This window comes from Rattus rattus, chromosome 3 (assembly GCF_011064425.1).
Source record: "Rattus rattus isolate New Zealand chromosome 3, Rrattus_CSIRO_v1, whole genome shotgun sequence".
Lineage (NCBI taxonomy): Eukaryota > Metazoa > Chordata > Mammalia > Rodentia > Muridae > Rattus > Rattus rattus.
Window position 1 is genome coordinate 91482314 of NC_046156.1, and position 26944 is coordinate 91509257.

General features: G+C 42.1%; 1 protein-coding gene across 1 annotated transcript in view; it reads left to right on the forward strand.

Moving 5' to 3' along the window:
* Plch1 (phospholipase C eta 1) overlaps positions 1–26944 on the forward strand; it is a 195689-nt gene that overhangs the window by 140302 nt on the left and 28443 nt on the right. The window contains exons 8-11 of the mRNA XM_032898305.1: positions 525–728; positions 8564–8684; positions 12738–12909; positions 19228–19335. Of these exons, the coding sequence (XP_032754196.1) occupies positions 525–728; positions 8564–8684; positions 12738–12909; positions 19228–19335 (605 nt within the window). The remainder of the gene's footprint in view (positions 1–524; positions 729–8563; positions 8685–12737; positions 12910–19227; positions 19336–26944) is intronic.

The following is a 26944-nucleotide window of genomic DNA, read 5'->3' on the forward strand; positions in this document are numbered from 1 at the left end:
GGCTGCCTCTGCTACTTAGGCTTTAAGCAAAGTTGTAGAAAAATCATTCATTTCCTATACAAACAAAGCATCATTTTAAAGTTATTTATGTGTCAGTATTTTTTCCAAAACAAGTTTCATAATTAGTCACTCTCTGAATTGAGTCGGTACTTAAAGTTTGGCCTAAGACTTTATCATGTGCTGGTGTTCAGAACATTGTAACAACTTACCAGCTGCTGGTTGATTGAGGCTTAATATGGCTATAATATGATACTGATCATCTCTGAGGGCACATTACATAGGCATAACTTGAGTTTAATAGTTAATACATGCATTTTAAGGATAACAGTTAAGTTTTCTTAAATAGCTGCTCCCCTAAAGTCATATTTTTTGATATGTCAACAGGCAAATCTCTCATTGCCCCAGGTGTCATGAGCATTGTCCTGATATTTGATTATGAATATTCTTTGACCTTTTTGTCTCTGTTGGCATCAGTTACTTAGGTGCTCTGTAAAAGCTGTGTCATTTCACTCTCTCCTTTGAAGGCTTCACGAACTTCATGCGTAGCCCTGCTTGTGATGTATTTAACCCTTTGCACCATGAAGTATACCAAGACATGGATCAGCCTCTCTGCAATTACTACATTGCTTCTTCTCATAACACATACCTGACTGGGGACCAGCTCCTTTCTCAATCCAAAGTGGACATGTATGCACGGGTGCTACAAGAGGGATGTCGATGCGTGGAAGGTAAGTATAGTTTGACTGAGCTCAAGTGTGATTGGTTAATATGCCATTTGAATAACAGAGGCTCAAAAGCTCTTTCTATACTAATTAGAGACATTTCTCTATTGTAAAGTCATTATTCTCTCTTTCCTTATTTTTCAATCATAGGGGACAGAGAAATGAAATGTGCCAACATTTGAGAAACATACCTTGAAATGCTAAAAAAAAAAAAAAAAAAAAAAAAAAAAAAAAAAAAACCAAAAAATCTGAGAAAAATAACCTTCCTGAAAATATATTTTAAAATAATTTAAAAAACAACAACAGCAAAAGTAGTTTAGGAGATCTATTTATTTTGAAGAGACTTCTTCATGGTCTATATGTATTAAATTGCTAGTCAGTTTCAGTGATAAGGAAAGAGATATAAGTAAGATGTGATATTATTTTTTGAAGAGCTTGCAAATTATCAGGGAGCATGTACATAAAACTGCTAGTAAGAGACTTCTATTGCTTGAGGAACAGGCATGGTATAGGTATGTTCATAGAGGCCAGTAAAGTGTGGGGTAAAATATAAGTTATCAAACAGAGTTGGGTCAGTTTCAAATTTTGATTTGGGGGACCAGTGAAGGAATCTTTGCTCCAAGAGAGATTTATTTTGGCTTACTGCTTGAATAGACCAGATCACATCTATGGGGAAGGCAAGGCAGTGAGAGTTAAGGTGGCTACTCATGCTGAATCCACAGCCAGGAAGTGGAGAGAGATGAACACTAGCTAGGCATCAGGCTATCTCATTCCCACCTGTGTTATTCTGTCTGGGCTCCACATTCATGGACGGTGTTATCCATGTTTAAGAGGGTTCTCCATGCCCAGCTACATCTCTATATTTTAACCTCATAATAGAAAATGCGTTTTGTCTCCTAAGAGTCTCCAAGGACTTAATAGTCAATACTATTTAACATTCAGTTTCTTCTGAGACTCAGATACTTCAGAACTGGGAGCCTCCTGTAAATTCCCAAAATAACAAAGTGGCACAGAGAACATAAACATTCCAAAATGGAGAAATGGGGGCCTAGCCCTGAAAGATCTGACCAAAGGAACACTAGGGTGAACACCAACCCTGCACCACTATGTCCAGCATTTTGAGCTCTTGATGGCTTTATCTGGATTTAAACAACATTGAATAGTCGTTTCTGTGAGCTCTGTTGCCTTTTACTTCTGTGATTTCTCTCTTGAGCTTGTTTTCCTCAATCATCCTCTGTAGCTTTACCCAGTGAACAGCTTATATCCCTGGTATTTTTAATCTCTGATCTTCATTGCAGCTTAGGCTCCCTCACAGGAGCCCTAGTTAGGGAATCCTTACCATGCTACGCGTTGCTTGACCTCAAGGATGTTTAGAACCTTGGTGCAAGTCTCCACAACTCTACTCTTGAGTCTTGCATGCCTGCAAAACCAGCTATGTGACTAGTGCTAAGTTCTGCTATTGCCTGAAATGTAGCCTGGCCCAGTTGGACCATCGCTGAAGTGGCCTGTGTCCTTCTGTGGCTGAGCCTGGGAAAAGACTTCCTTCCGCAGCCTGGCTCAGGCAGGATGTCCTGGGGCTTTTTTTTTTTTTTAAAGAAACGCTCATGTCAAACAAAAGGTTATCAAACGAGTTTACATGGGTTTCATTCTGGAGCTTCAGGCGGTGCCATGTCTGGTGTCTTGCCCTCATATCACCTGTTACTGTCTAGTGCAAAGCTCTGGGTTTTTCTTAATGCCTCTCCCCTCAGAGCTGGGGCTTGATCCCAGGGTCTCAAGATGCTAAGAATGTGCTCTACCGTTTGAGCTACGCCTCAGCCGAGAGGCACTAACTTCCTTAATAATTACAGCCAGTTTGTCCCCACCTGCCCTGTGCTCAGTTTTAGCAGTTTTTAAAGCATTTTTTTTCCTCTCCCTTTCTCACTGAACTGCATTTCTTTCATATCTTTGTGCTCTACTTTCTCCTGTGTCTCACTGTAAATCTGGACAAATGTGAAGGACAATGATAACTGTGGTACATTCTCAGTGTTACCGCCTTCAGATTTTCTTTGCCAAGTAAATGAATCCATTACTTTTGGATCCAGTTTCATTTAAGTTTTAGGAAACAGGCAGATTCTGTGCCAGCATAGACTGTGAATAGCTCCTGATAGATTTTTTGTTTTCCACTGTCTGCCTTTCTTTCGGTGTCCTGGACTTGCAAACTTACACCAGAACAGCCTATTAGTAACACTCTATTGTTTCTCTCACACACAAACCCTCTGAACCCTTTGACTTTCTTAACATACACTGGTTCCAGAGGCCTGTCTGTCACATGATCAGGTGTTTGACAACATTGTGCGCACTTCGAGGTATGTACGCTCACTTTTCTCAGCACTCTGACCAAATGCTAAATAGAATGATTCCGAAAAGACGAAGGGTTCATAAGTCTCTATGGATATGGCAGTTACACCATCAGGCAATAGCTAATAGCTGAATATCTTTCTTATGATATGATATGTGTGTGGGGTGGTTGTTGTTTGTGTGTGGGGAGGTGTGCACACCCGCGCGTGCTTGTGTGTTGGGGGTGAGACTTAAGAGAAAGGAAAATGATATTGGTTGTCTTCAATGAGAGGAAGAGTGTATGAACTTTAACGTAGGAAAGGCTGTCACCCTCCCCCTGTGTATAACCCGTGGAAATTGTCTGGGGAGCCTAAGAAGATCACTGAAAACATCAGGAAATGGGAACTGATAAGTTAGGGAGAGTGGAATTAATTTTACAAACAATCTTTAGTGATGCAAAATCTGTATGCCTACCTCCTCCTATGTTCTCAGCAAAACTCAACCGCTTTGACACAGGAGCAGTGAAGCTCAGTTATGCAGGGCCTGGGTTCAATTCTCCACACCTACATAGTAGCTCACAAACCTACACAAATCTAATTTCCAAGGATCTGATACTCTCTTCTGGCTTTATGGGCACCATACACACATGTGGTACACAGATGTCTGTACAGGCAAAACACCTATATGCATAAAACAAAAATAAATCTTAAAAAGCAAACCAACCTTTTATATAAAATAACAATCTTCAAAGTGGTTTTGTAGATTTATGTTTTATTCTATAACAATATTTTTGCGGCAGTTTCCAGACTATTACCAATGTGACTTAAGTCAGATGACTTAATAACTGAATGCTAAAGATGCTCAAAGTACTAACATGAAAGAAACCTTCTACGTAACAGCTCTTGAGGTGGCGTTAAGCTCTCGGCTATTATTCAGCTCCTTGATCACTTATCACTCAAAACATTTCCAGATGTGATGTGTATAGGCATGCCCTGGGTACCTAGCCTCACTGAAGTCACACTGAATGTGGCCTCTCATTTAAATGCCAATGGCATTCTGTGGATTCATAAAGTGGCTGTCCCCTCTAGATGACATTACAGCTTGCCACTGACTTCCTTTGTTCTGTTTCTTACTTTTCCTATCTCTTGGATGCAAGTCTTCTCTTCTTTTGCTTATCTGTCTGAAATCAGTATCCTGCTTGCAACACCAAGATTGAACCAACTTACAGAATGAGGAATTTATTGGGACATATAGTTTCAGAGGGTTAGTTAGGGTCCATGACCATCAGGTCAGGGAACGTGGCAGAAGGTAGACAGGAAGGCATGATATTTGAGTGCAGTAGCTGCCAGCTTCCATCTTGAGACACAATCACCAGGCAGAGTGGTACCAACTAGGTATGGCATGAGATTTTAAAATCTCAAAGCTCATTCCCCACCCCAGTGACTCACCTCCTCAAACAAGTCCACATCTCCTAATCCTTCACAAATAATTCCACCAAACGATGTACCAATACTCATGAGCCTATGGGGATAGGCATTTAAATTCTCATTTAAAAACACTATTAGAACCTGATTGTATACCCATACTCGATTTCATATATTGAACCCAAACTTCTAATCCTCCAGCTATGGCTGGATATGAAAAAGGAAAGCCATTACACTAAGACAAATTATGATAAGGGATGCATGGTTTTAGTTGTATTAGCACTTTCAGATGAGTGGGAGCTTTTAGACACCGTGCTACAAGTGGCAGGGCTTTTCTCTTTACCTTCTTTCTGTTTGGCAATCACCAAGGAGACCCTTCAAGACTGTAGGTCACCTGTGGCCCAGATATTCACACAGTCTGAGAATATGTAGGGCCCCGGCACAGGATGATGTTGTTTTATTCGTTGCCTTTTTGTTTGTGGGTATTGAGGTAGGGCCTTCCACTCTGGCCCAGGCTGTTCAAGAACTCACTGTGTAGACAGACTGGCCTTAGGCTCATTGCATTCTTTCTGCCTCAGCTTTGACAGTGTACTACAAGCCACATTGAGCTTCGTGGTGCAGTTCTGTGTTTCCAAGTCTTTCACTATTAGCTTATGCCAGCAAATGCCTCTCCTGCATTTGACTTGAAATTTTTCCCATTAAAATAAACTGTAACTGAATAGTAAGTGTCCAATTACTCTTTCTGGGAAGTTTTTGCTAAAGACACCATTTATACTTACCTGGTGAGCTTGGGCAGCTTCGTACTTTATCATTTTCATATTGGGAGCTTTGGTTGTCACCTTGAACTTCAACGAACTGTGGTAAGAAAAACGCGTCTGCTTCTGTGTTGTGGACAGGTCCTGTTTTCATTTAAGCCCCAGAGCACTGGGAGGTATGGAGTAAGTCAGTAAGAGGAAATGTCAGCACAGATTTAGGTAAATGACTGAAGATCCTATAGCTTGCAGGTTGGCGATTCAAGCCCTGTTGATCCAGTATTAGCCAGGAAGCTGCTACTCTTTCTGAAGAGCCTATGAAGGACTAAATAAAGACTAGCAGACCACAGGAGAATGAGGAGACATACTGGAAGCCTAGAACTGAAAAGAGGAAGGTTAGCTTTAAAAGGAAGTGCTTGCTTTGATCATGACTAAGCCTAGTAATCCAATATGTATTTGTTTCTAAAGGCTTAAAACTTGCTCACGTGATCCCTTACAGCTTCCCAACAATTTGTGTCCTGTAACATGAAGTGCTTGGTTCATATCTGTAACTTGGGCATGGACACACCAAAGTCTGTGTGCCAGAGTCACCCATCTGCCTTAGACTTAGATGAAAATGGCTTTATTCTTAAATGCCTGTGCCACAGTAAATATTAAAAACATCCTCACACTCTCGCTAGCCAGCATCGTCGAGCCATATGGCATTAGCGGGGTATAATCTCAGCGGTGGCCAGTTCTAGGGCACCACGCCACAGTAACCCCAGCTATTCTGTCCCTGGTGGTCTCTCCACCCCTATTGCTAGCCACATGCCATGCTGTGGCCGCCCTCTCCCTGCTGGCTCTCTGCAGCCAAACTCTGCTCACTTTCCCAGCATCCACCCCCTAATGGTTCCAGTCACAACTCCCAGCAGCCCGTTAAAATCATGCCTCAATAAGCTTATAATTTAGCAATCAGATTTATCTCCATAATTTTATCTCAGTAAATTTACACTCCACAAATCGTCCACACAGTAAACTCACAACCAATTGATAGTGATATAAACCACCCACCTAGATAAGATAACTTGACCTATAAAAATCCATCCCTTAAGAAATATTCCTAACCACCTGTGGCCATTTAAGGCCACATGGATCTGGGTCGTCCTTCCCTGCCTCAATCTTGGTTCCCCCTCTCTTTCTCCTCTCTTTCCTCTTACTAAAACTCTGTCCCCGCCCCATTTTCTGACTGTCCAATCATAGGCCCTGCCATGCCCTCACCTGCATGAAGACAACAGTCCACACACCTGCATCTGGCCTATAGAACATCAGTCCCATAGAACGTAACAGGTGATAGATAGAGCTGCTTAGACCCACAGATGTTTTCGTAAACAGCTTGCTCTGGGGATGAAAGTTTAAAATGGAGAATGATGTATACATCATGTATACGGACTGTTTTATGTGGTATTGTGACTTTCAGATCTGTCTTCTTCCAAGCTTGTACTTTGATGATTTGCTTTTCTATCTCCATTACTGGAGGCATGTTATGTTCTTCAGGGTATGTTTGGTGTCCAGGTGGGACTGACAAGCCATGTGGTTAAGTGGGTTTGTTGGAAAATCAAACAGATTGTGATCTTTTTCTATACTGCCATTCATTCACTTTCTTTCCAGCCTAAGTTGCTTAATGATATGGGAAACTTGTTATTATGGACTGACTATAATGCTGTTAAAGTGGCTTACAGCTTTCTCTGTTTTTCCTGAAAGCCACCATGATGGAAATCTGTAGATTCCCTTATTCCAAAAGTTCTTGGACTGGCCACTTGGCCTTCAGAATGATTCACTCTTTGTCAGAGTGTGTGGAGGCCTCCATTGTGTGATCTGGTTGAAAATCAGTGCCAGCGGTGCCTGGCTGGCTTATGTCTTACAGGGATTGATAGAGTGTTTGGAATTTGCCAATACCACCAGCACACTGTTAGCCTTTACATGAACCTTGCCTTGAATCTGGCCGTCCCAACCTCAGTGCTATTCTGGTGTGTTGTTATCCTCAATGAACAGAAACTTGATGAGTTCAGACACAAAATATTAGAAAGGACCTATATCCACTGTAGATAGTCTGCCTGTGTTTTAAATATTAGCAGAAGAATACTGTTTCATGACTGATGATGTTAAATATGTTGGTGTGAAGACAAATCATGTATTGATATGCCTTTTAAATTTTGAATTGTTTCTTTGAAAGATATTGATATATTATCTACTATATCATTTTTGCTTTAAAAATAGGACTATAGGTCAGGGCAAGATGTGTTGAAATTGCACACAGTGATGGGCTGCCTGATGGTAGTGATACATTCTAGCAAATGTGTCAGGCAATTTTGCCAAATATCAGAGTGTGCTTGCCCAAACCTAAGTGGTGTGAATTAGTCCGCTTCTTAATGTGATCAAGAGACACAGCAAACGTGATCTGTATGAAACTGTTCCTATGGAAAAAGTGCCTATTGTTTTCTAATAAATGTTTTTATAAATTGATAAAAATACACTCTGAAATAATGATTTTCAAAAAACCATGGTATAGTAGAATGTGAACCAGTGACATCATTATTCATTATCACTACTATTAGACACTAGACAGAATTACACATGCTATACTTCTGTACAACTGAACAACTGTACAGAACAGTTGTTAACACTGGCAATATCGTTAACACTTGAGAAAGGTCTGAAGCTAAGAGATCACTACAGCTGCTATGCCACAAGATATTAGTATTAATGTCCACTTCAGGCTGAGAATGATGGTCCATCCCTTTAATTCTCACAGCAGAGGAAGCCGAATTCTGGAAGTTTGATGCAGCTCACACAGTTGTGGGCTGAGCAAGTCTGAAATCTGTTGAGTGACTAGCCGTTAGCCAGAGACCTTGGTTAAAGGCATTGCAGTTGTCTGATCTCAAAACAGGCTCAGGCATAGTTGCTATCTGTTGCAGGGACCAAAAGCAATCTGCAGATAAAAAGATTTATATGGAGAAGTTCAATATGTTTTTGTTAATAAAGAAAAGATTTAAAGATCATATTCTTCGGTATATTTGGTTTAATTTTGATAAATTGCCAAGAGAAACTTTGAAATGTGTTGATCTACTTGTGAGCATGATACTTTTATAAATTATAACCACTCAAAAAAAAAAACCCTCCAAATCCTATATCTCCTCTCTTTATTCTCATAAAGTATTCCAGGATGTTATGTTCAATATCTGTCTTTACATCTTTGTCAGAATTATACTATGTATAAGTTCTAGTAATCATAAATGTTTCTGGTAATTCCCGAGATGTTAAGGAACTTCAGACATCTTATGTTATTGATGTGAACTTGTGTTTTTGGCAGTTGACTGTTGGGATGGCCCAGATGGAGAGCCAGTGGTCCACCATGGTTATACTCTCACTTCAAAAATTCTCTTCAAAGATGTTGTGGAGACCATCAACAAGCATGCATTCGTTAAGAATGAGTAAGTATAGAAACACCTGGGAGCCACGCTCTGCCCCTTGCCTGGGAGCTCCACACCCTCCTTACACCCTCCAGCTTCATTCCTACTGTCCTGGTTCTCTTCCAGCTCCCAGTAATGACTGGGAACAAGTACAATGGCTTCCAACTTATGGATTCTTGTGACCCACTCATTTCTTAATCACATTGTCTCTCATCTTGCCTCTTTGAAAATACCTTTTGGAAGAATGACTTTTAAATTTATAAACTCACAAAGCTTGGAAACAAGCTATTATACATAATAGTTTGTGATCTTACAAGACTTTCTTTTTTCGCATGTGAGTGTTTTATCTGAATATATGTCTGTGTGCTATGTTCATGCAGTGCCTGTGGAGGTCACAAAGGGCTTGAGATCTTCTGGGACTGTAATTATAGACAATTCTCAGCTTTCCTGTAGGTGTTGAAAATTGAACCCTAGTCCTTTGGGAAACACCCAGGGCTCTTATCTGCTGAGCCATCTCTCCCGCCCCATAACTGTTTTACGATACTGCATAATATAATAAAACGCTGAACGTTAGAGACTTCAGAGTACATAGGACATCCAACACATGGATTTATCCTTTCCTTGACTTCACTGTGTTCTCTTAATTCTGAAACACAAATGCTGCTGTAATTCTAGTCCTAGTGTTCTTCCTAAAGCATCTACAGCACCCAGATGTCTTCATGTGTGGCTTCTTCCCCTTCTTCCAGTGTCATCCTCTTCTGTCATTGCTCCGCAGAGACCTAGCATCTGTTAGCAATGACTGTCTTCCACTTCAACCTTATCCAATGAGCCTGGAGCTTTTATAATTCCCAACCTAATGTGTGCTAGTATCTCCCCCAAATACCCCTCCCACCATGATAATCACCTGCTTCATTTTTATACAACAAAATCATGTAGCTTTGTCTCACTGGGAAATGTATCTTGACCCACAACTGACGAATTCCCCCTTTCTTTATACTTACTGTCTGCACATATATCTGTCATAGCATATAACATCATAATAAAAAAGGTTGGTGACTTGCCTTCTTATATAGATATGCGATGGTAAACTTATTGAAAACATGGAACTGTACTTCAGTAATCATTGATTTCTATTTAGCAGTTCCATAAATATACTGAGCATACAAAAAATGGATTTTTAAATTAAAGAAGCAAGCTAAAATTGTGATTGCATAAAATACTTTAGAAGCTAGTAGCCTTTAAATTTTCTAATATTTGGGCTTGTTAATTAAGCATGAGGTTGAAATGCCCTTCAAATAAGCTATTCTTGCTGCATAGAAAATTTAGTTTCTGGCATCTTTTACATGGAAGTATTTAGTGGTAAATTTAGCCTTCCAAACCCTGATTTTTATGAGTGTTACTTGTCAGTATTTCTTATTATATAAAATAGTACCACCCCCTACCTCAGAAGATCATCTGGTGCCTACAATATTGACTTCATGTTTAAATACCTTTAGAAGAGATGCGCTATAGGGGTTGGAGAGATTGATCGGTGGTTAAGAGCACTCTGTACTCCTGCAGAGGACCTAGGTTTGGTTCCCAGAATCTATATCATTTGGTTCCCAACCAATTTTAATTCCAGGTTCATTGGCATCTGACACTCTCTCCTTGTCTTTATGGGCAACAGAAGTGTACCCCATATTCAGGTGAAACACTCAAACCCATAAAATAGTGGTAAATACATCTTTAAAATAGGAAACACTTGTGAGGTAACTGAATCATAGAAAAACACACATGGTATGCACTCATTGATAAGTGGATATTAGCCCAAATGCTCAAATTACCCTAGATGCACAGAACACATGAAACTCAAGAAGGATGACCAAAATGCTGATGCTTAACTCCTTATTTAAAATGGGAATAAGAATACCCTTAGGAGGGGATAGGGAGACAAAGTTTAGAACAGAGGCTGAAGGAACGCCCACTCAGAGCCTGCCCCACATGTGACCCATACACGTACAGCCACCCAATTAGACAACATGGATGAAGCAAAGAAGTGCAGGCCGACAGGAACCGGATGTAGATCTCTCCTGAGAGACACAGCCAGAATAGGGCAAATACATAGGCGAATGCCAGCAGCAAACCACTGAACTGAGAACAGGACCCCCGTTGAAGGGATCAGAGAAAGGACTGAAAGAGCTTGAGACCCCATATGAACAACAATGCCAACCAACCAGAGCTTCCAGGGACTAAGCCACTACCCAAAGACTATACATGGACTGACCCTGGACTCTGACCTCATAGGTAGCAATGAATATTCTAGTAAGGGCACCAGTGGAAGGGGAAGCCCTTGATCGTGCCAAGCTGGACTCCCAGTGAATGAGATTGTTGCGGGGAGGGCAGCAATGGGGGAAGGATGGGAAGGGGAACACCCATAGAGAATGGGAGGGGGAGGGGTTAGGGGGATGTTGGCCCGGAAACCAGGAAAGGGAATAACATTTGAAATGTAAATAAGAAATACCCAATTTAATAAAGATGGGAAAAAATAGGAAACACTTTAAATGAGAAGATTACACAACTTTTTTATGACCTTAACAAATTATGGCCCTTTTATTTTTCTTCTACTTTTAATGTCTCCTTTTTAGCAAGGCTTTTTAACTCTGGCACTGTGACCATTTTGGGGCAAGATTATATGTGGCGGGAAGCCATCTTGTGTATTGTAGGGCATTTAGTAGCCTCTCCAACTTCCACTCACCAGATGCCAGCCAAATCCCTAAACCGTACCCACCACAAGAGGCCTTATGGCATTAACCAATGTTTCTTAGTGGATGAGGCGCAACACCCTCTCCTGTTCAGAACATCCTTCTGCTTGGCAACACCAGACACTCATGAGCTCTTCATATGGGAATTGAGAATTTGAAATTATTTTTGTTGAAACCTACATGATTGCATGGTGTCTCAGGGTTGCTCACTCAATAATTTCTCTTCACGACACTCTTGGATAAACCCATGTGAGAGCCCAACCAGCTGGCAGACCACAGTCAGAAAGGCAGGGCACCATCAGTAGAAGGCACCTCTCTGAGACCTCAGCATCGAGTGTAAATTCCAAGAGGTCATGGGCCTCTTGTGGAGTCTGTGCTTGCTGAAAGACATCTTTTTTTTTTCCTTTACACTAATGTATTAGGTAATTCAAATATTGGTTTGTGTACTTTGAAAAGATTTCATATTTTATTTCTAAAGATAGGTGAAAGAAAACTAAGATTTTGGTTGTGATTTGGTTTGGTGTTTGTTCCATGCTTTGGCGGCTAACCTCTCAGCACGTGGTTGGTTTGGGGAACCACCTTACATTTTCTATACTGAAACGTGTGTTGCTGTAGAATGGATAGCTGTTTTTTTTTTCAGACATTTATGTGTGTGGGTAAGTGGGGGGGGTGTCTCTTCACATGCCACACCGCACGTGTGGGTGTTGGAGGACAACCAGCAGGAGTCCATTCTTTGCTTCCACATGTGGGTGCCAGGGATCAGGTCCAGGTCATCAGGCTTGGTAGCAGCTGCCTTTACTGGCAGAGACCTGGCACTTCTGACACTTGATGCCACTAAACCAAAGCTGTATCACCTTAGTTTTCCCCATAGTTCTCAAGCTGAGACTGGTATATTTTTAGAGTAAGCAACTGCCTTTAATGATAGGCAGCAGTCTCTTTGATGTGCTCACACTTGGGAATAAATATGAAAAAAATCAATCTCATGGATTTTCTTTTCTTAGGCTACACACACACACACACACACACACACACACACACACACACACACACGTGTATTACATTACACACTCTTGCTTGATACTAAGTTAAGTCATCCTGCAAGAACTAGTATTCTGCATCGCTGGTGTACCTGGCAAAGTGTATCTGCTTTAAAGAGCTTCTTCAGTGCATGCTTCATCTGTCTCCTTTAGCATCATTTTAATCATTATTAGTATTGTCCATTTGGTTGCCAAGAACTTAAGAATGCAATGAGTACAGTTTCTTTTTCCAGGTTTCCAAGATGGCTGTGAGCTGGCGCCACTGAACACCCTTGGTATTGTTGCTGTCTCCTCAGGTTTCCCGTTATACTGTCCATTGAGAACCACTGCAGTATTCAGCAGCAGAGGAAGATTGCTCAGTACCTGAAAGGAATATTCCAGGACAAACTGGACCTGTCATCTGTAGACACAGGAGAGTGCAGGCAGCTTCCAAGCCCTCAGAGTCTGAAAGGCAAAATCCTGGTGAAGGTAATTAGTTATGCGGTTACAGCCCAAACATTAAAATAGTAACGATCAACATAAAGAACATTTAAAAGGGAATCATTAGAATGCAGACGCGTGAAGGGTATCTGTCCATGCATCTTATGTTAATATACAGACACACCTTCAGAGGCAAGTTACAGCTGACTGCCTGCTATGAATTTGTTTTTCTGGCTGTCCATGCTGTGCAAGCTGTTTGAAGTCTGGGAGAATTCACACAGAGAGATGTGCATGGGCATGTGAGTGCAAGAGAGGAGAAAGCTCTTTGACTCCACGTATGAGGCATTCTGTTCAGACTCTTTTCTTCTATTTCAAGCTCCAATAACTGTCCGTCAAAAAGGGGAAAAGTCTTCATGGTTGATTGGTCTTGGTTATGTGTGTGAGAAGCACTCTCCTCAAACAGAAACATGGGCATAGACACAATGCCCCTCAGGACTTGTGGATTCGGGAGGAGAGGGGATGAGCCGAGTGGCATTTCCTCACAGGTGTTCTGAGGGAGAAAACTTGCTGCAGTGAATGAATATCATTAATGCAAACGGTGGTCAGGGAGACAGTTCCGTGAGATCTTGGGCTTTGTCATTTTGCTTATCTCCAGTGAGCATTTTCTTTGGAATAAAATCTTGGTTAGATAAAGAACAGATCGGTAGACAGTCTTCTTCAAAAGGATATTCATGGCAGAGGACAGGTAAAGTCAGGGAAAGAGTCCACCACAGTGTAAAACTGTAGGAAAGATAATGAAATCTTCAGAGTCAGTCCAAACCTGCTTCTTCTAACAATTAAATTATAGGTATAGATCCAGAATTCTCAGAGAGGTGCTGTCAGGCTCTCCGATAAATGCATGCTGAATAAGAGGTCTTAATAACATGACAGGTAATATTAAAGTCAACTTGCCCAAGTCTGGCCAGAGGTAACTGCTGTGCTAAAACCTGGTTTCTGCAATCAACATTAAAGTGTTATCTTTGTAATATTGTAAATACTCCATTTTCTTTACCCCACCATCAGGAAATTAAATGTAGACTCAGACAGTTTGATTATAACCTTTTCTTTTGGCTGGGCACGGTGGCACACACTCGAGAGGCAGAGGTAGGCAGAGTTCTGTGAGTTTGAGGTCAGTCTGGTCTGAACAGTGTGTTCCAGGCCATGTCTCAATTATCTTTTTCTTTTTGGATAGTGGCGACTATGACAGATATTCAGTGTGCAGTTACTGAATGCTTTCTCTAACACTAGACCATGGTTGTATAGCACAGAATGTCCCAGGGCGCCTCAGTGAATGCTACAGCTGGAAGGTCTGAGGCAGTCTTTGGAAGGATGGGCACCAGTGTGGGCCGTGGTTATCCCAGATGCATTAGAGAGCTGTTCAGTATCAGTAACGTTTCTTAGAAGTTCAGGGAAAAGCTGTGCATGGTAAGACTTGTCTGTAATCCCAGCGCTCAGGAGGCAGAGGCAGTAAGACTGTGATTTTGAAGGTCCACTGTTGGGAGTCTCACATGAAGACCAAGCTCCACAACTGTAACAAATATGCAGGGGCCATAGATCCGTCCTATGAAGGCTTCCTGGTTGTCGGTTCAGTATCTGTGACCCCTAATACCTACCTCCCAACTCCTCCTAAATTTTTCCTATCTCTAACCCGTGCAGCTCTATACCCATTCTCCCTTTCTTAGGAAATAAAAAGGTAAGGCACTGGTGGCACACTTTTAATCTCTACACTCTGGAGGTAGAGGTAGGCAAATCTCTCTGTGAGTTCGAGGCCAGCCTGGTGCACACAGTGAGTACACACACACACACACACACACACACACACACACACACACACACACACACGCACCATAAAAATGGAAACAAAATAGACAAGCAAAAGCCAAAAAAGACAAAAACAAATAAAAAACAGAACAGAGCAATATTAAACAGAAAGTCTACAAAATTCATTGAGTTCACTTTGTGTTGACCAATTACTCCTGAATAGGGGACCCATGCACAAGTGTGGTTAGTATACATCTAGTAAGACTCCACTGGGGGTGGAGGGAGAGGGTGGACAATTTGTTTCCTTGTAGATAACTTCTCAGAGGTGGGAGCCAGTGTCCAGTTCTCCCTCTCAGCATTTGGTCCTGGTTCATCAGAGAAACTTCTTGCATAGGTGGACACTGACACAGAAACCCATATTTGAACAGAATGCACAGAGGTTTGGATCATTCAGCCTTAGATGGAATGTGTTCATCACCTCTCCCCAGGGGGCCTAAGGATCCATGTTGAAGAGGCGATGGAAAGACTGTAAGAGTCAGAGGCGATAGATGACTCCAAAGAGACTGCCATTAAGCAGGGCTGATGCACATGTCACCTCACCACATGTCACTGGCAGCATTCACTGGGCCTGTGCAGGTTCAATCCAGAAAGGTCCTAATTTTATTCTTTAGCTCTTCCCATGGGTAACTGTGTTACTAAAACATGTTAAGGCAAGCAATGCCTTAAGCCAGGCACAGTGTTGCATGCTTGTAATCCTAATACTTGAGAGGCTGAGGCAGGAAAGTTGCATGTTTAAAACCTGCCTGGGCTACAGAGAGCAAAGTTTTGTCTCAAAAAGACAGCCAAAGCAGCAATGTTCATCTGCGGTGCTCTTCTTCCTGCCTGAATTAAGTGTCTTTGTGAGCTAGGAATATGTAAACGCTGGCCAAAAATACAGGAGTCAGTGTGCAGCCTCTTTTAAATACATTTGGAAGAGCATGATGAGCTCTGCTAGGGGATATTATAGGATGCCTACCTTTTGTTTTTATCCCTTCATCCCATGCCACCCTGAAACAAAGGGGAAATGAAGCCTGTGCCCCTTCACTCCTCATGGCCGCCTACCATGGCGCCCTTCCTTCCATGGAGCTGGAACCTCAGCATCATTTGAGAAGAGCTGTTCTTAACTCGAGGGTGCTTTTGTATTTATTAGCTTTGTTCCATTGAACATTATTTTAATGGATTGGTTTTGAGGCTATTTTACAAGAGAAAGCTGCTTTCAGGGTATTTAAATGCCTGTGCACAGGTCTACTTTGGTATCTGTCATTTTGCCCAACAAAATGTTGACTCTGAGTAATTTAGGTTGGTAATGAATGCATGAGAGATGCAGGAATCATTGTGTCTGTGGTTGCTGAGTGTATCAGCCTACCGCTTAAGTGACTGCTCACCATGTCGTCATAGTAGCTCTACAGATATTCTCTAAAGAAAAAGAACTCATCTTCTGGGAGCTTTCTGTATAGACAATACCTGAAATCGTATTTATATGTATTTGAACATTGTAATTCTGAGCAGGCCTGCCATTAACAGTACGCAAATTGGAGCTGGGAGTGTTGTTCCTAGTGAAATGCTTGCCAATCATGTGGGAAGCTCTGGATTTAATTCCCAGCACCACCTACACTGAGCTTGGTGTTGTACACCTGTAACTCCTGCACGATGGAGTGGAGGTGGCAGGATCAGAAATTGAAGGTCATTCTCCACTACAAAGTGAGTTCAAGGCCAGCCTGGGGTCTATAAGACTCTGTCTAAAACATCAATGCACAAATACAATCTAATCTAAGACCGCTTCAATCTTAGAAATGCCATTCTTTAAGTCTGAAGTCTCTAAATCCTAAACACTTTATCTGAATGCAGATTTTACTTTTATTACGTAGATTATCTAATCATCTTGAAATTATCGCGGTGCTAAAGCCCAGTGTCAGGGGCTTTGGCTGTATAGGAGGGTGCAAGGCATCACTAAGAGAGGCCTCTTACAATCCAACAAAGTGTTCCTGTACAGAATCAGTTGCCAAGTTCATCCATACTTAAAATCTTTTTATCTCTGTTTTGAGTTTAAAATGTTAGATATTTGATTTTTCAACCTTTCTAGAAGCCGGGTGCTTCTTGCCTACAAATTACCAGTCAGGTGTCCCTTCCTCTGGCATTGAAGAAGAAACAAGAGGTCCAAACTGAGCCCATCTGCTGAGGGATGGTGGAAGAAGCCAATGGTGGCCTTTCTGCCAGCAGTTGCTGAGGCCACCATGTGGATGATGAAGTTAACAATGATCTCTGTTCCTTAGTTTTGCAAAAGGCATTTTTACTGGATTAGGTCTGTCTCTCCAAATCTATCTGTATGTTGGGCATCTGTGGCTGCATATCAAATTGAACCTAAATTTAGCAACCTGAAGTAGCAGGCGTCATCCCATAGTCCCTGCTGTGTTTTCTGCTCAAAGCATTCTAAAAGGCTGCAGTGAAGGAGTCAGGTGGAAACGCAGTTACCCTGGGGTGACTGGGAGGAGAAAGCTATATTTCTAGGGTCAGTTGGTGGCAGTGATGGCCATGTTCTAGCAGACTGTTTAACTAGAGACGCCTACTCCTTTGCTATGTGGTTCTTTCCACTGAACAACGCACATATGTGTGTGTGCAGGGGGGTGGAGATAGACAGAGGAGAGATGTAGAGGTCAGGAGGATGGATGGGTAAGACAGAAGGTAGGTTCAGGAAGGACAGACGCCCTATCATTTTGCTCTGTTATGTTTAGAAGTGGTCACTAGGTCCAGCCCACACTCCAGAAGAGAGTATTACAGAAGGACAGAGATAAGAGACAGGAGACACTGGTAACATTTGAAGGCTGCCCACTGCAACGGCCTCAGCCACTTGCCTCAGAGCCTGGTTCTGCTCATCTCTGCCCTACAGCATATTCTGAGAGCAACTTAATAGCCTATTAATATTCCTTTCTGCTCTCAAGTCAGAAGCCTACCTTAGAACTCTCTCTTATCAGGCCCTAGACCTTGCCGTCTCTTGGCTTTTTTTTTTTTAACTTTTCCTGAATATAACTTGGGAAATATAGAAGAGAGGGAAAAACCCATAGAGGTACTTAATCTTAAGAAAGCAAACAACAACAAAACACATCTGTGTGTTTGCATGTGCATGTATGCACACACTTATATGTGGGGCTGCAGGGAGAGAGGCACAGGTTGTCTGAGGACAGCTATAAATGTCCGTGCTTGCCTTCCACCTTATTTGAGTCAGACCTATGGGCTTCCTGGGATTCCCCTGCCTTGTCTCTCCCTTCTTGCCATAGAAGTCGTGAGATTACAGACACAGGCTACAACCACCCTGCTTTACACGGTTTCTGGGTCTCCAAAGTCACATCCTCACACTTGTGAAGCAAGTGGTTTATTTACCCTTTGAGCATCTCCGCAGCCCTAGCTGCTTGTTCTTAACAATTGACTGTATCTACTTCCAAATTACTCCCCAGTGATTTTATAGATCTTTGAGATCGTATTGGGTTCAGACAGTCCACCTCCTGTGTCTGTACTGGGCCTGCACAGGTTTCTTTCCCTTGGGTTATGTAACACTTATGTTATTATGCATGATTAAATAGCCAAGAGGTAATTTGAAATGAACCAGAAGTTGTACACCATGGTGTACAGATACCAAATTGATAGGAAGGACTTGAGCATCTTTGGGATTTGCTGTCTGAGAAGAGTTCCAGAGCCAGTCTCCCAGGGATATTGGGGATGAATGTAAAGTTGTAACTCAGATCCCTTCTCATTTCATTATGAGAATTTTCCACATCCAAGGTCTGTGATTTCTGAAATGACTCGAGAATGGCCTGCCTAGTGCTGGTACTGTTGTTTAAGCTGCATCGTTGTTCTGTGAAAGAAGGGCTGGATGCAAAGGGGCACCAGTCAGCAACTGCTAAGGACAATTTTCCCCTACATTCTGAGGAAAGCAGCTACTCTCAGAGGCCATAGTGTCTTCTGGCTACCAAAAAAAAAAAAAAGGTCTTAGTCTGGGTAACTTAAAAGTAACAGAAGAACAGCCGGAAATGTTCTGGAATTCTCCTTTTCTCGTTTCCTTTTTTCTTTTTCTGTTTTCCTTTTATTTCCCTCCTCCTGCTTCCTTGCTCCCTCGCTAATTACCTCCCTTCCTTCTTCTCTCCCTTCACCCTGCCCCAGTGTCTTCCTCTGCAGCCAAGGCTCACCTGGAACTCCCTACAAAATTCCATATTTACTCAGCAGCAACTGTTTGTTGCATGATGCCTGTCCCTGTCACCATTCTGTGTTCTGTGTCTGTTTTTGCCATGTGGATACCTTGTGTGAGTAGAATCATGCTAGGTTTGCCTGTGGCTCATGTCATCTCGAATAATGCCTTCGAGGTTCACTCATAATATGTATCAGGATTTGTTCTTTTTAATGGCTGAGTAATATTCCACAGAAGAGCACGTTTTGTGGGTCCATTCATCTGCCAACAGACACTTGGATTGCCTCTACTTTGGGCTGTTGTGAATTTATTTTCATCTTCAAATGGGACATTTTGATCTATTTCAGGGCAAGAAGTTGCCATATCACCTTGGGGATGATGCAGAGGAAGGAGAAGTGTCCGATGAGGACAGCGCAGACGAAATTGAAGATGAATGCAAGTTCAAGCTGCATTACGTGAGTTGCTGGCTCCCCAACATTCCTGTCCCTTACATCCTGCAGAATATTGGGTGCCACAATGGTGGTATGTTAAACTCTCCACATATATGGCATCTGTAGAGGGAAAGGATGGTAATTTAAAATTACTCTGTGCTGGCACTCAGCAGTTGGTGTGGTAGATGAGTGGTGAAGTTGTATGTCTTAAAACTCGGAGGTATTTTAGCAATGAATCCTTTTGTCTTTTTGTTGGATATCTTATTTACATTTCAAATGTTATCCTCTTTCCCTCCCTTCAGCAAATCCCCTAACCCATCCCTCTTCCCCCATGCTCCCCCACTCACTCCCTCCTCACTGCCCTGACATTCCCCTACACTAGGGCATCGAGCCCTCACAGAACCAGGGCCTCTTCTCCCATTGATGCCATAGCAACTCTTAAAAAGGGAAAGATTTAATTGGGACTGGCTTATAGTTCAGAGTTTTAGTACATTATGGCAGGAAACAAGGTGACATTCAGTCAGACATAGTGCTAGAGAGGTAGCTGAGAGTTCTATACCTGAGTCAGCAGGAAGAGAGGAACACTGGGCCTGGATTGAGTAGTTGAAACCTCAAAGTCCACCACAGTGACACTGTTTCTTCAATATGGCCACACCGTCTAATCAGACTGGATGTCAAACTGTGGTTGGAGGTAAGTCTTCATGAGAAAAATGATTGGTGGGCCTCATGACCCCTGCCAAATACTGGCTTTCCATTGTGGTACCTTAGGCTGGCTCCAGGCCCCAACTATACCTGGGTCTGATTTTAAAATGTCTAACTCCTCACTAAGAAAATGTAGCTTGGCCCATATAATTCCCAAGCCATTCCAAGAGTGAGACATTTGGCTGAATGTTCCATCAGCCACATCCTAAGTAGGATGGCATTTGAAGTTAGCCATCTCCCCTGGGTCTGCATGTGCATTTTGCCATATGGTCTAGGGGAGTTCAATTTGAACCTGCGGAATTGTGAGGTTTGAAGAAATTTTGTCCCTTTTACCATCAATAGTCACGTGATGTCCAGTGCCACAGGACAAGCCCAAAACAGTGCAGACCTTACAGTATAGTTTCTGCAGAAAAGTAATACTTCCTAGAGATCAGAACCATTATTGTGTCCCCAAGTATACGTTGTATAATCTAATATACACCATTACCCTGAATTTAATGATTATGTTACAATAAGACACTATCTTCCGAGCTCCACTAACTGATGCTTCACTTTAGAGGTGACAATGGGAACTGACATTAGTTTCAAAGGAGACAAAAGCTTAATGACAGCTGAAGTCTCCATGGACATTTCTTTCTTGGCTTTAAAGTACTTCCAAGTGGGGAAATAGAGGAGATTCAGTGTGGAAAAGAAAGCAAAACTTGGGAACTTTTTTTTTCTTCCCTGTTGCTTGTTTTTATTAACTCAGTTAAATACTGTAACGAATAGGTCACAAAATCCTAGTTTCATAAATGAAAATATAGTTATTATGTTAAGCTTTTCTTCTATGCAATTCAAGGTGTGTGCTATCTGTTTAACTGATTTCTTCTGCTGTGGATAATTTAACTTAATATCTTATTTAGTAAACCAGGATTTTCTGATTCTCCAGATCCACAGTCACAGTCTACCATGTGACAGAGGAAGCAGAAGCCCCTGTATGTCACCTGTGTGGGGACTGCTGTTCTATGAAAATGGGAGGTGGGGTCTTTACTGTCACTGTGACAATGCAGTATCTGCTGCTGCATCCAAGTGAAGCTGAATGTAGGTCTTAGATCCTCTTGGCCGTATCAGTTTTTCTGAGAATCTGTTGAGACTGGTTTTTTGTGCTACTCAGAGTTGAATCCAGGTCCTGGTATTTGCTAGCTAAGTTCTTTATGACTGAGCCTTCTTTTAACTTTGTATTTTGAGACATGGCCTCACTTTGTTGCCCAGGCTGGCCTTGAACTTGCTGATCCTCCAGCAATAGGCGGGATATTAGCTCTGGCAATCATATTTGACAAAACTTTTAACTTTCTATACTAAATATCTGTGGTTGTGAAATTTTCTTGTTCTTTGGAAACAGATCAGTATTTACATCTGAAAACTCCAGGGATCTCAGCTTATGCGCAAAATCTCCTGGCTGCTTTCTAGGCTTTGGTGTGAATAGATGCTTTAGAATTCTGTTCCACAAAAATAGCCATGACCTTTAATTTGACCTGAGTGCAGCTGAGGAGCACCCCAATTTACAAGGCTTTATAGAGGCTCTATGTTATATATTGAGGAAAAAATATGCTAACACACATGTAAACACACACACACACACACACTCAACATTTTTAGTAGAAATATATAAATTTCTTAAGCAAACTTTGTGCTCTCCCATTGAGCTCTTTTGAGAACAATAATGAATGTCCTAAGTTAGAATTTGAGAGTTTTGTAACCAGTCAGTTTCTACTCCTGCAGCCAACAGGAAGCTCAGCATCATATCTACATGGCAGAGTAAAGACATGTGATCATAGTTCTACAAGTCAGGTTGTTCTACAAAACAATGTATAGTGTAGGGTGTTGGTATGGATCAGCTGTTACTTACAAAGCCATTCCTATAGAGGAAGCCCTTAACCTCAGCTGTATGTTGAATGTATATGGTTATCTTAATAAGACCTCCCTAAAGCATTGTAACACATAAAGCTTTGAGCACAATTCATGGACCCCGAAGATTAACTTTCATGAGCTTATTAAGATATTTTATGGATGTCACCAATTTTTACTGAGCATTTCCTGTTGGAGATGTGCCATTACCGTTGTTGCTATCAGGTGAATAAAATAGTGGAAAGTCCTTGTCTTCCTGAGGTTTAAACACTAATGAAAGAGGAAGGAGACAGATAAGAAACAAAGCAAATCAGTGAAATAAATAGTATGTTAGATGTAAGTGCTAAAGGAAAAAAAGCTGTGTGTGTTTGTGTGTGTGTGTGTGTGTGTGTGTGTGTGTGTGTGTGTGTATGTGTGTGCACGCACGTGTTGAATTTTCAGAGGGGATGTCTACATAATGGTTTCCTTAGATATTATATCTAAAGATCTGAAAAAAAAATTAGCCAGGTTAATATAAGGAGAAAAAGTTCTAGGCAAGGCAAACAATAGGGCAAGTATAGTGGCTCACCCAACTTTACCTGCTGAACAGGAGACAGGCTTTCTCCTAATCTGTTAACGGCTCAAGCCCCTTGAATTTTTTTTTCTTTGCTTATGCAATGAATGTTTTCTGCTGTTCTTGACTCCTCTAAGCGTCTGCCTTGTATTATTCTGTAGCTTCAGCCATAGAGAAAATCTGTCTCATACTATGTAAGCCACAGGGTAAAGCCAATGTGTTCAGTGACCCAAGAATCACACAGCTCAGAGATGCAAGGGGCAATTTCCTGTCTGCCACAGTGCAATAATCGAGCAGATTTGATTCCAACAGCCAGTTCACCATTATTCACAGTTATGGGATCCTCTGTGCCCGTGGGTCTTGCAGACTTCCCACTCCTGAATTTCAGCTTCATTCATTAATTATTTTTCTTCTTCTGTTGAGTTTTTCACTTGCATTTTTCTTAAAACTCTCTGAATGTGTGTTTAGACAGGCTGTTAAGCATAAACATTAGCTATCTCTTGCGTGAAGCTCTTCCCACAAAACCAAGCCTTCCAGCACAAATTGAGCCCCAGTGCACCAGTCACATGTAATACCCATTGTATTCTGTTATACCGTACACCACGATCCACCCTGACTCTCACTGAACATTTTAATCATCTCCCCTTCCCCATGACTGTAGTTGCAACTTCATCATCTTGCCTTTGAGGCATTTTAAGATTTATGAACGTTGTTGTTAGTCTCCAACCTAACAGCATTCACACAACGAATGAGTCCCCTGTTGGGGCTCTGAGATCTTGCTACTCCTGTGTTTACCATAGCAAATGGTTATGTTCTAGCAACAAGTTACAAGGACTAGAGAAGGGTGCCTGTATGATTCTAATTCTTTCTGTTCATATGATATGTCCGTGAAAAGAAAAACATGTCTTATGGGAAGTTATGAAACTGGTAGGGGGAGGTCAGTGCAGACTCAGAAGGCTGAAAAGCAGCTGTACTTGAACCCATGCTTCGAGGAAATGGCTATGAAGCCTTATAAGGCAGTCGAAGGGGCAGCTGATATGTCTTTCTTTTTGTTACCAATGTCCAGCACTAAACGGAAGAATAGGCATTTGGGAATGTTGAGATAGACTGATATCTTGTTTTCTGGTTTTATTTTTAGAGAAGGCCCCATTTTATATGCATATTGGCAAGGGGCTTTCAGGAGTGCTAGTGCTTATGTCCCAGCCCAAAGATTTTGATACTGGCCAGGTGTCACCTGGGAATCTTGCCCACTGTCCTAGCGAGTCCCATGTTTAGTGAGACATCAGCACTCTCTGGCTCAAGCTCTCTCCAGCTGTTTTCTAGTCTTGTATGGGGCAAATTCTTCTTTCCAACTGACTCTTTAGAAAAGGGGTGCTGTGGGACAATAAGAAGGTTGTTGTTGTTGTTGTTGTTGTTGTTGTTGTTGTTGTTGTTGTTGTTATTGGATGGATGGATGGATGGATGGATGGATGGATGGATGGATGGATGGATGGATGGATAAAGGGGATTCCTAGGTCTCTCAGAAGACTGACTTTGGGACCCTAGTTATATCCCTGGGAGAAACTATTCCTGACCATATTAAATGACTGTTCTCCCTCTTGTCACTGCAGCATCCTTTTTCTGACCCAGGGAAACAAAAGAACAAGGCACACATAGCTGTCAGTGTTGGTCTCTGCCACAGCTGCACAGTGGCAGATAGGTCCTGAGGTCAGGTATCTGCCTGAATTTTCTTTTAGTGGTGCTGCTGGGTTCCAGGACTGAATGATAATACAGTAATGAAACCTCAGCTGCATATTTCTTTGTTCCTTGTGGCTGCAAATTTTGTAGTGATGAAAATCACAGAAAGAAAGGAAGATCACCAGGCCGGTCTCTCATTCCTTCTGCAAATCCCCAGGATTAGAGGATGTGAAGCGAATAATGATAGCTCCTGTGTTAGCCGTTCGTTATTCCACCAGCACTGGCCATCCTGGGCTTTGTAGCTTTAGTCCTGCTCTGCTGACGTGCCCAGAGTTCAGCTCCTCCTGTGTCCAGCTTTCTGTGAGGCCCTGAGCAAGGAAAGAAAGAGAATGGGAACACTCTGAGACTGGCTCTAGGCATTCCAAGTGTTCTTGCAAGCTTTTATTTGCAAGCTTCCCCTTCCTGTCTCTACAAACCTTCCCTCCAGGCTCAAGAGCACTTATTCAAATATACAAGGAGTTACAGCTCTTTTGTTGGGTTCACTGGTGGCCTTAAGTGAAACTTATTCAACATTTTCTGCAGAGGATTTCAGACTATTTCCCATGTTTTACAATAGGAATTGTGGTTATCTAAAATACGAGCCAACTTAACATCAACTCACCTCAAGATTCCATCTCTTTCTGCAATGGTGTAAAAAGAATGGCTGCTGCATTGCTTCAGAAGTGTTGTGGCTTAGCCCAGTCTCATCGGTCATAGGGCTGTGCCTGGTGGAGTTCTGGATGTTTCTTTGACTGTGTCATTAGAGTGGGTCTTGCCAGGACCTAGTACTTACCTTGGGTGGCTGGGATAATGTGCTGTTAAAGGACATTGCTCTGTAAGGTACTCTGGTTCAGAGTCATACTTGTGCTTTCCAGACAGTCTATATTTTGAGCTTCGATTTATTATATTTGACATACTCCATTTTTTACAGGTGAATTTGCTGCAGTTTTGCACTGAAAAAAAGCTTATCAGCCCAGCTTTTCCCAAAGCGTGGACTCGCATGGTGTCTCTCTGGCACATTTCAGTAATTTTCACAGTATTTTAAGCTTTATGGCTATGTTATCATTATATGTGTCAAATCATGATATTTGATGTTAGTATTTCTCATTGTTTTGGTGATATCAGAAACTCACCCAACCTGTTAATGTGTGTATTCTGAACCATTCACTAACTGCCTGTTCCCCAACTCTCTTCTGCCTGGGCTGGCTGTCCTTCGACTGATACACAGCACTATCAAAAGTAGGTTAATCATGGCCTCCCGGTAGCCCCCAAGTGCTCAGGAGAAAGGAAGAGTTGTATGCCTCTCTCTCCAAATCAAAGGTGGCGATGATGGATCTCAGGGACAAAGACACAGAAACAGACAAACTGAGAGCAAGGCCTCCCATGCTAAGCAGTTGGCCAAGTTGTAAATACAGAGGAAAGGTTGTTGAAGGAAATCGAGGTGCTACTCCGGTCAATACACAAATGGGAAGAAAGTGAGGAAGACTTGCTGCTGATAATGAAGAAAACTTCAGTGATCTGGATAAAAGATGCGTAGCCAGAAAGTTCCTGTATGCCGAAGCCCAATCAAGGGGAAAATCCTAACTCTCTTCAGTTAAGGATCTTGAGAAGAGAATATCCTGGGTGTAACTCAGTGGGCCCAAATCCAGTGGCAATGTTTTAAGATGAGAAGACCAACAGATGGGTACACACAGGTGAAGACATGGTTACCTATTGCCATGCTTTCTCTCACACAAGCCAGGGGATGTAGGGAGCTGCTCAAAGTGACAAGGGACAGGGACATTGAGCTCCAAAGGGACTGTGGCCCTACATTGCTCCAAACTTGTGTCTTCCAGAGTATGTTAATATGAATTTGTTGTTTCCGGTTACTATGTTGGAGTTATTTGTTACAGCTATCACAGGAAACCAATGTTTTCCTCTTTTAAGATATCTCGTTTCATGTTTCTTCACGCTAAGAAGTTGAATTCCCAAAGCAGGTGAGGTTTGTCTCCCCTGTGCTCCACTGGACCCACATGCCTGACTCATACTGTATGAGCAATTCTTTATGACCCCAAGGACTGTGACTGTGTGTTGGTCCTCACTGTGCATTTCACCTAGTTTATGGCAGAAATTCAGTACAAGTCTGTTTCAATCAAAATGAATTTCCTTCAAAACTCTCTCTGATCCTTATTCCATCCCTTAGAACTGTAGCCTGGCTACTATTTAGTGCCTGCCACGGCCACTGGCGTGTCTGGAATTTTCATCCGCAGACCCCTGTCCTCTTTTGGTATATGTTCCCAGACTGTGGTTATTCCTAAAGCATTGTTTATGTGGGACTCTTAGTTGCCCCATCTTCTGGCCTTCAAGTCCTTCAGCCCCCAAAGTCCTCCCCTCTCCTCAGAACTGCCCTAGTGCACCATTGACTCGTTTGTTCAGACTGTGTATCACAGGGACGTCCTTCTCTTCCTCACTGTTGAACACTTACCTATCTGGTCAACTTGTGCTCTGGGGCCTTCTCAACCACCCAGCTTTACAAATTTGGCTTTCTATGCCTTCCCTTGCTCTAAATAATAGCATAGAGACTTTTTAATATTTATTAAACGCTTCATGCACTATAGCAGGACAGATTCTGAGCTATTCTAACCTGACAATGCTGGCCATGGCCCATTATCTGCCATCTTCTTCTCTCCCTGGCTTCCTTCTTCATCCCTGTCCCAATGGTGACTCCCTTCTCCTGCCAAGCTATTGGCTGTTTAGCTCATCATTTAACCAATCAGAAAATGATGGAGAACGAAG